This window comes from Pinus tabuliformis, chromosome 2_2, assembly GCF_031772625.1.
Source record: "Pinus tabuliformis cultivar Carrire ecotype Pingquan chromosome 2_2, CPIR1, whole genome shotgun sequence".
NCBI classification, from domain to species: domain Eukaryota; kingdom Viridiplantae; phylum Streptophyta; class Pinopsida; order Pinales; family Pinaceae; genus Pinus; species Pinus tabuliformis.
Window position 1 is genome coordinate 995,252,957 of NC_142300.1, and position 9,525 is coordinate 995,262,481.

At 38.7% G+C, this 9,525-nt stretch overlaps 1 protein-coding gene across 1 annotated transcript; it reads right to left on the minus strand.

Annotated features, from left to right (window-relative positions):
- Positions 1–1,077: 1,077 nt before the first annotated feature.
- Positions 1,078–8,231, minus strand: LOC149196683 (F-box protein At2g02240-like). Its single transcript, XM_089403777.1, has 5 exons — positions 7,814–8,231; positions 7,297–7,412; positions 7,051–7,153; positions 5,706–5,713; positions 1,078–1,687 (listed from the first exon to the last, which is right to left on the minus strand). Exons 1-5 carry the CDS (start codon positions 8,093–8,095, stop codon positions 1,270–1,272), a joined length of 927 nt encoding a protein of 308 aa, XP_089259903.1. The 5' UTR covers positions 8,096–8,231; the 3' UTR covers positions 1,078–1,269.
- Positions 8,232–9,525: the final 1,294 nt, after the last annotated feature.

Below are 9,525 nucleotides of genomic sequence, written 5' to 3' on the forward strand. Positions count from 1 at the left end.
AGCCCATTCAAACCCACCTGATATAGCCCATTCAAAACCCCCTGATAGCTATAAAATTATCAAGTATAAACATGTCCTTTCAATTGGGCCAATCTCCTAAACCCATCCAATACCTTGTCATAAAGTTTGTCAAAATCAATTTTGACAAAGAAATTTGTTTTTACGCAAGATTTTTACGAGTCCCAAGTGCCCATTCAAAACCACCGGATAGCTATAAGATTATCAAGAATAAACATGCCCTCTCAATTTTATCCTTATAGGTTAAGGAACGAATCTGATTTTCCTTATCCAACTAGCTGTCTACAAAGACAACTTTTTGTAAGTTTATCCCTTCTTGGGCACAACTTCTTTTTAAACAACTACTTTTTAACAAACTCAACAAAGGGCCTTTCGAAGTCTCTGGAAATTTTCTTGAAAATACTCCGACTTTGATCTCATCTCTAAAAAGTTGCCACTAAAATCTCAGAAGGACAAATCCACTAAGAAATCTATGTTCTCCTCAGGTGCTAGGAGAAGAATTTCGATGACACAACCCCTTAGGCGATCTGGAGAATGAGTATCCTAATCCTAAGCCCCTGCCCCCTTACGTCACTGTGTTTTGGAGGTGGTTCCTGGAGAATGAGTACCCTAATCCTAAGCCCCTGCCCCATTACGTCACTGCGTTTTGGAGGTGGTTCCGAACTCGATTTTCAGTTTCTTATAGAGATCGTATCTTCCCCATCCATAAAAGCTAATAGATGCAGATAATAAATAAGAACATGAACTAGAGCATTCCATGGCTAAACAGATAGTCATTACATTCCAAGGTTAAAAAGATAGATGTTAAACCTTTAGCAATCACATAAAATGGTGAGTATTCCTTCAGCTAACTGTTAGTGACGAACGAAACCTTCACATGGCTATTTTTGTACATTGAATGTATTATAGAAATGCATAGAATTTAACATAGTGAAATTGGAGATTCCACAGCTAACTGTTAATGACGGAAGAAACTTTCATATGACCATTTCTGTGCATTGAATGTATTATAGAAATGCATAGAATTTAACAGAGTGAAATGGGAGATTCCATGGAGGAGCTGCTATAGCCATTTCTGTACACTGAATGTACTAGAGAATCAGTACGGTTGAACATAATGAAATGAGAGAAACACCATACAAGTCATTTCTGTACATTGAATTTCTTCCATTAGTCAAGTAGAGATACAATAAAATTGAAAATGGTGGAATTAGAAAGCAAAATATACACTTTACAAGTCTCTCAAATTAGTCAATGATGAAATAGAACCAAATTATATCGTTCTGCTCTTTCCCTGACCAAAGAAGTGGGTAGGATCTTAACCCGTTCTAAAAGAAGTACACCTTCCCAATTCCCACCTTCCCATTCTCTCATGCAGAACTCTACACTTCCTGGATTATCTCCCTTTTCTTCCACAAAAAATCTCCCTGCATCAAACTCCATCCACCCTTCCTCTACATGTCTAAAGGGAGCCATCTGGTACCCTTCAGTCTCAACAAGTTTATTCATGTCACTCAAATATCGAGCATATATCTGGTGATCACCACAAGGAGTTGTAATTGAGAATTTGACTGGCTTACCATTCCATCCCGGGCGAACGGGAACACTACGTCGAAATTGATTTCGACGAGGAATGTTCCGAATAATGCCAGACTCAGGGACTTTGAGCCTGAATGATGTTGTACAAATGAAGGAAAGAAACAGAGAAACAACGAGACAAAAAACCAAATGCTAAACTGAATTTTGGATCGGACTGTTTTTTATTTAACAATAAGTTTCATTGTGTTTCATTTCATGTACAAATGCCTATTTTATAGTTACATAACTAATTAACCGTTACAAACTTATTCGTTACAAGGAACTATCTATACCTAAATTTACTAAATCGACTAAATCATTGTCAAACTAACAAACTCCACCTTGACAACAATTTTCCCATTCATCATCTTTCCTGCAAGCCAAGAGAAGCTAAACACCACCGCAGCTTCTCTACTATAACTGGCTTTGTGAATATGTCTACACAATTTTCTCGTGTATGGACCTTTTTAAGAGCTACTTTTCTGCCATCGATCACATGTCTCAGAAAATGATACCTTACATCAATGTGCTTGGTTCTGCTATGATAGGCAAGGTTTGTAGCCAAGTGAATAGCGCTTTGAATGTCACAAAGTACATTCACTTTCTCTTGCGTCCTTCCAATCTCATCGAGCAAACCCTTTAACCAGATTGCTTCTTTACTGGCATCTGAAGCAGCTATATATTCAGCTTCGGTAGTGGACAACGCAACTGTTTCTTGAAGCTTTGACATCCAACTAATTGCTCCACCTGCAAGAGTAAAGACATAACCTGTAGTAGATCTTCTTTTGTCCAAATCACCTGCATAGTCAGCATCTACATATCCGCAAACTGATCCTTCACTACCATTAAAGACGATGCAATGGTCACTTGTGCCTCTTAGATATCGAAGCACCCATTTCACTGCTTGCCAATGTTCTTTACTTGGATTTGCCATGAACCTGCTGACAACTCCAATTGCATGTGAAATGTCAGGTCTTGTAGATACCATCGCATACATTAAGTTGCCTACAGCGTTTGCATATGGTACATGAGACATATACTGCTTTTCTTCATCAGCTCTAGGACTCAAAAGAAAGCTTAAAATGGGAAGCTAAAAGAACATTAACAGGTTTCACATTATTCATAGAGAACTTTTCAAGTACCTTCTCCACATACTTCTGCTGTGACAACCAAAGCTTACCATTTTTCCTGTCTCTGTGTATCTCCATGCCCAAGATATGTTTTGCTGCTCCAAGATCCTTCATATCAAACGTCCTAGAGAGTTGAGCCTTTAACCTGTTGATCTCTTCCATGCTTTTGCTTGCAATAAGCATATCGTCAACATACAAAGCTAAGATAATGAACATGTCATTGAAACTTTTGAAGTACACACAATGATCATACTCACTTCTTATAAAGTTCTGGCTCACCATGAAGGAATCAAACTTCTTGTACCATTGTCTGGGAGACTGCCTCAGACCATACAATGATTTCCTGAGCTTGCAAACTAATCTTCTGCTGCGACCTCGTACAAAACCTTCTGGTTGTTCCATATATATCTCTTCGTTCAAATCACCATGTAGAAACGCTGTTTTAACATCTAACTGTTCTAACTCAAGATTAAGCAACGCAGTTAGTGCCAACACAGTACGTATAGAAACAAGTTTTACAACTGGAGAAAAAATCTCATGAAAGTCTATACCTTCAACCTGAGAATACCCTTTCGCTACCAGTCGTGCCTTATACCTTTCAATACTACCATCAACTTTCCGTTTCAGCTTGAAGACCCATTTACATCCAACAACACTTCTCCCTTCAGGAAGCTCTACAAGATCCCAGGTATTGTTCTTGGCTAAGGAGTCCATTTCTTCTTCCATAGCCATTTTCCATTTCTTGCAATCTATATCATCTACTGCTTCCTGATAACAAGAAGGTTCCTCATCTTCAGTAACCAAAGCAACAGATGAAGCAGAATCTTCATACCTTTTGGGAGTTTTCCTTTCCCTTGTAGACCTTCTCAGAGCAACTGGTTGCTGAACTGGCTCAGAAACTTGCACTGGTTCAGAAGCTTCAATGGCTTCCTTTGTGTCTTCAACACCTTTGTCTCCAGAAGTCTCTCCTTCCTTTCGACTGTCACTGAAAGATCTAGCCTCCAACTGAACTCGTTGACTCGGTGATACCTATTCCTGTTCAATTCTTTCAACATTTGATTTTAACAAAGAGGATTCATCAAATGTTACATCTCTACTAATGACTATCTTCCGCAATGTAGGATCCCACAACCTATATCCTTTCACTGCATAGTCATACCCAACAAAGACATAACATTTTGACTTTGGATCTAATTTTGAACACTGATTTTTCGGAATAAGAGAATAAGCATCACAACCAAATATCCTCAAATGAGAATAGTCACAAGACTGACCTGTCCAAACTTCTTCAGGAATTTTACAATCAATTGCTACTGAAGGTGATCTGTTAACTAAATAACAAGCAGTAGATACTGCTTCTGCCCACAACTCCTTTTGCAAGTTAGCATTGCTGATCATGCTTCTGGCTCTTTCCATAAGAGTCCGATTCATACGCTCAGCAACACCATTTTGCTGAGGAGTATAGACAGCAGTTTTGTGTCTAACAATGCCCTCATCCTTACAGTATTGTTCAAATTCAACAGAAGTGAACTCACCACCATTGTCAGTGCTTAGACATTTCATAGATTTGCCTGTTCTTTTCTCTACCATTACTTTAAATTGTTTAAAGACATTGAATACATCAGCTTTCCTTTTTAGCATATAGACCCAAACTCTACGAGAGTAATCATCAATGAACGTTAAAAAATACAATGCACCTCCATATGACATAACAGGGGAAGGCCCCCACAGATCAGAATGAATGTAGTCTAAAACATCTTTACTATTATGATTGCCAACTTTAAATCTCTGTTTTCACTGTTTTCCATACACACAATGTTTACAGAAATCTAAATTCAAGGATTTCAGACCGGGAAGAGATTTACGTTTCATCAGTATGCGAAGACCTTTCTCGCTCATATGACCCAAACGCTGATGCCACAGACGAGTACCTACTTCTTCCTTTTCTGACGCAACCGCTGCTTCACCGACCTGAGTACTTCCTTTTAACCTGTAAAGATTTCCGACCTTTTCTGCCTTCATAACCACAAGGGCACCTTTGAAGACTTTCAACACGCCATCCTAACCTGTAAACTTATAACCATTTGAATCCAACACTCCCAAAAAGATTAAATTTTTCTTCAAATCAGGTACATGTCTAACACTAGTTAATGTTCTAACTGTGTTATCATACATCTTAATCCTGATATCTCCCATCCCAACAGTCTGACATGACATATTGTTACCCATAAACACAGAACTACCGTTTACATTTTCATACGAAGTAAACCAATTTCTATGTGGGCACATATGATGTGAAGCACCAGAGTCTAACAGCCAGCTATCAAAACTCTGAGAGACATTACATTCAAGTGAAGTTTCATCTATCATACACAATTCTTCAGCAGATAAAACTTCGTCTACCATACCTGAATCAGCCTGATTCGCTTCGTTCTTCAGGTTTTCAGATTCCTTCCGTTTCCAACAGTCCTTCTTCAAGTGTCCAACTTTACCGCAGTTCCAACATTTTGCCTTACACTTCTTGCCCTTCGATTTCAACCTGGAAGACCCCCTTGGTTTGTCTCCTCTTTCCTTTGAGCGTCCTCTAGCGACCATGGCTTCTGATGCAGTTGTATCATTGCTGGATTTCCTTCGTACTTCTTCAGACAGAAGAGCTCCCACGACTGATTCAAACTTCAAAGAATCAGCAGAGCTAAAGCCGATTGAGGTTACGAAGTGATCCCATGATTCAGGCAGAGAACACAGCAAGGTTATGGCTTTATCTTCTTCATGTATTTTGACTTCCATATCTGTTAATTGACAAATTAGTGTATTAAAAACATTCAAATGTTCTACAACGCTTGAACCTTCTTTCATTCGAAGACTGTATAACTGTCGTTTCAGATAAATTCTGTTGGTTAATGATTTTGTCATATAAAGGTTTTCAAGTTTTTCCCACAAACCTGACGCCGTAGTCTCTTCAACGATGTTGAAGAGAACTTCATCCGCTAGACATAACCAGATGGTACTGAGAGCTCGGGCATCCAAGTCCTCCCAGTCTGAAGTAGTCATGGTTGTAGGTTTCTTAGTAACCCCATCCAATGCCTTGTGCAACCCTTGTTGCACAAGCAGATCCTTAACCTTCAGTTTCCAAAGAGAAAAATTGCTCTTTCTGGTGAATTTCTCCACCTCGAATCTTGCATTCGACATCTTGGCCATTTTTCCTCCTTCCTAGGGTTTCAGTCTTTCCAAAAAAAAAAACTTCCCCAAATCAAACAGAAAAAATCAATTTCAAATCCTTTGTTTCCTTTCACCCTTTAAATTTCTGTGAATTTCTGGGAAAAATAATTCTTGCTTTTCTCCAAATTAAAAATTTCTGAGTTTTTTGGGAAAAAAATAATTCTTGTTTTCTTCCAAATTCAAATTTCTGAGTTTCTGGGAAAAATAATTCTTGCTTTCCTCCAAGTTAAAATTTCTGAGTTTCTGGGAAAAATAATTCTTGCTTTCCTCCAAATTAAAATTTCTGAGAAAAATTCTCAATAAAGGAAAAATTTACCTGGTTCCACACGCCAGCAAGCAGGCTCCTCCTCTCCTTCACGCAGGACACACGCCAAGCTTCTGGCAGCAAGCAGGCTCCTCCTCTCCTTCACGCAGGACACACGCCAGGTTTCGGGCAGCAAGTAGGCTCCTCCTCTCCTTCACGCAGGACACACGCCAGGTTTCGGGCAACAAGCAAGCTCCTCCTCTCCTTCACGCAGGATACACGCCAGGCTGCGGGCAGCATTCCTCTGCGTCCCAGCTACACAGCAGATACAATCCACCACGCAGGGTCCAGACTTCACGCAGGCAGAGTCATCAAATTCCTCTGCGTCCCAGTTACACAGCCACCACGCAGGTTCTTCAACAGGCAGACTTCACGCAGGCAGAGTCATCAAATTCCTCTGCGTCCCAGTTACACAGCCACCACGCACCACGCAGGTTCTTCAACAGGCAGACTTCACGCCCAATTGCTCGGCCTCTGCGTCCAGACTTCACGCCCAATCGCTCGGCTCTGACACCAATTGTTGTACAAACGAAGGAAAGAAACAGAGAAACAAAAAGACAAGAAACCGAATGCTAAACTGAATTTTGGATCGGACTGTTTTTTATTTAACAATAAGTTTCACTGCATTTCATTTCATGGACAAATGCCTGTTTTATAGTTACATAACTAATTAACCGTTACAAACTTATTCGTTACAAAGAACTGTCTATACCTAAATTTACTAAATCGACTAAATCGTTGTCAAACTAACAAATGAAACACTGTATGCCCCACCAATAGACAAAAGCTTGCAAAACTAACAAATGAAACACTGTATGCCCCACCAAGAGACAAAAGCTTGCAGTCAAATTGACCTTTCACTTCCAGCTGACGTATTGCAATTAATTCAGTCATCTCCTTCAAACTGTAGTCAAAAGTCAAGAGTGTGTTATTAGCTTTTATTTACATACTGTCTTGTTGTTAGTATTAACCTAATGGAAACAAAGAAGAGAGCGTTGTCGTGTTGTCAATATTAACCTAAAAAACAAGAACAGAGCGTTGGATTACCTGGATTCATCCTGACAAATCCAACGCCAATACCGATTATCATCTCCCGAAGTTATATTCAAATTTTTTGTGGACAAGAATAAGCACAACTTGCCTGTGTCTCGCTCTATCCAGAACTCCAGAAATAGAAAAACATTTATTGCCAAATATAACCATTTATTGCTCATGGGGTGGGGTACTTTTGGCAGAACTGTTAGCAGCGGAACCCTGATCTAGACCGCTAGCATTCATGGCAACGCCTATATATTATACGAGACTCGCCACTAATATGAGCTGTCTAGATCACGGTTCCGTTGCTCATGGTTCAGCCGAAGGTATGGCAAGGATCTGCTGCTCATGTTCATGCTTATGGAAGCTTAACATACTTTTGGTGAAACTGTGAGCAGTGAACAGTGAGTTGACAATTAGCATTAACGGTGAATCTGGCGAAATTAAAAGACGTTTGACTTCTTCCATCTCTAATTTCCCACCCTGCAGTACGATTGAAAGAGATTCAGGCAAAGAAATATAGCATTACCTTGGTTCTGCCGTCGATCCAATTGGGATGACAGAGAGCGAAATACAACTCTTTCTTGGAACAGATTTCCAAAGGCGAATCCATCCGTGCAAGAAGGTGGGGATACTGAATTGGAAGCATCTTGTCCCACACGGAGTCCGAATTGCCGGCTGAACTGAATGTATGATTGACAGCACTGAACCTGCAAACATCTCCGGGTGTGGTGAAACAGAGTATGTGCGATATGCAGCTCTCTGGCAAATCCCCCATTGTCATCGTCATCCCTTTCTTGCTCTCCTCCATCAACTAGGTTAGGTTACAATAACAGGAAACCAGAGTAGTTTCTTTGTTCGGATTCGCTCCCAATGTGAGGCCAACCCACTAGGCAAATTCTGTTATAGCATTACCCTTCTTCCCCAGTTATGTTTTGCTTCACTACGCTTTTTATAATATTCTCTCCTTCCCGATCTATATTTTGCTTCACTACGAAGGTACCAGAAGAAGAATTAAGATTTGGATGTTACACGCAGTTGGTGAATTCACAATCGAAGGCGATGTTGAAATATTTATTTTAATTGGCTATTGGCTTTTGGTTTCATGATAAACCAAAAAATCGCTTTCTGCTGACGTTGTATCTTGTTGACAGGTTCCAGTTGTACCGAGTTGAATGTAGTTGTTCTTATCTAAAATTCAGAAAGTTTGCATCTTTCACAAAATTATTTGATCAAGATAATGACAAAAGACCACCTTTTTTAACTTGAAAGTGCCATCACACGTCCTTTCCTAACGTTTTCACAGATGAAAAAACAAACCCTTAAAAGTTTTGCAAATATTATTCATGACATTTTTTTGCAATTTCTTCCTTAATGGTAAATTTTTGCCCTTTCATTTCTACTTTAGTGTATAGGAAATTTCACAAGTAAATATGGTTGATTAAAATAATATTTTTTAAAATTTAAAAATATAAGAAAATAAAAATTATATTTAAACTAATCATATTTTTTATGAAGCCCATGACTTATAGAATAATGGTTATGAGATGTATTATTAAGATACTTCATGAGAGAAAGGTTATTGTGTCGAAAAGACAAAAATCCAATCATATTAAGGGCTAGTGTGGCCCAAGCCGGGTGCTATTCTCGGGTGATTTTGATAGTTTAGATGCCCTTGGGTCAAGATTTCTCAAGCCAAAGATTAACCCTGCAGTCATCTCAAAACTCAGACCACTTAACAAGAATTTTTTTTATAGATTTTTATTAATATACAATTTTGATATATCTTATATATACTAAAACATTGCTGAATCCCCTCATATCATCCTAATATTTATTACAACTATGCATTATCAATTCCCTAAATTGTCCTTCATTTTACTAAATGTGATTGAATTTAAAAGGTGCTTGTTGTTTCTTTGATTTAGAGTTGATTTGAACAAGAATGGCGTAGTGGTATGAATACCTATGGTTATCCACCTATGACTTCATTTTGTATGTTTGTGTTATAATTATTTCAACCACCACCAAAATCTACCTAAGCTTCCAAAGATTATTTGCGGCCTACCTCCTTGTCCCCCAATTCTTTTTTAAATTCATCAATCTAAAAACTACTAAAACTAGATTAAAATATATTTGATTCAAATGCTGAAAAATATGAATGAAGTAACCTATGAATTTATTTTAGCAATTTCTTTCCATATCTCTTGTATCTTCAAAGTCATGTTGAAGTCCCTTTCC

What these genes read in the sequence shown, in the direction of transcription:
- LOC149196683 (XM_089403777.1), bottom strand. Translation starts at nt 8,095, where the DNA reads ATGGAGGAGAGCAAGAAAGGGATGACGATGACAATGGGGGATTTGCCA. An exon ending in GGATCGACGGCAGAACCAAG is followed by an intron (nt 7,413 to 7,813) that starts GTAATGCTATAT and finishes CTATTTCTGGAG; the next exon opens with TTCTGGATAGAGCGAGACAC. An exon ending in ATTTGTCAGGATGAATCCAG is followed by an intron (nt 7,154 to 7,296) that starts GTAATCCAACGC and finishes TTTTGACTACAG; the next exon opens with TTTGAAGGAGATGACTGAAT.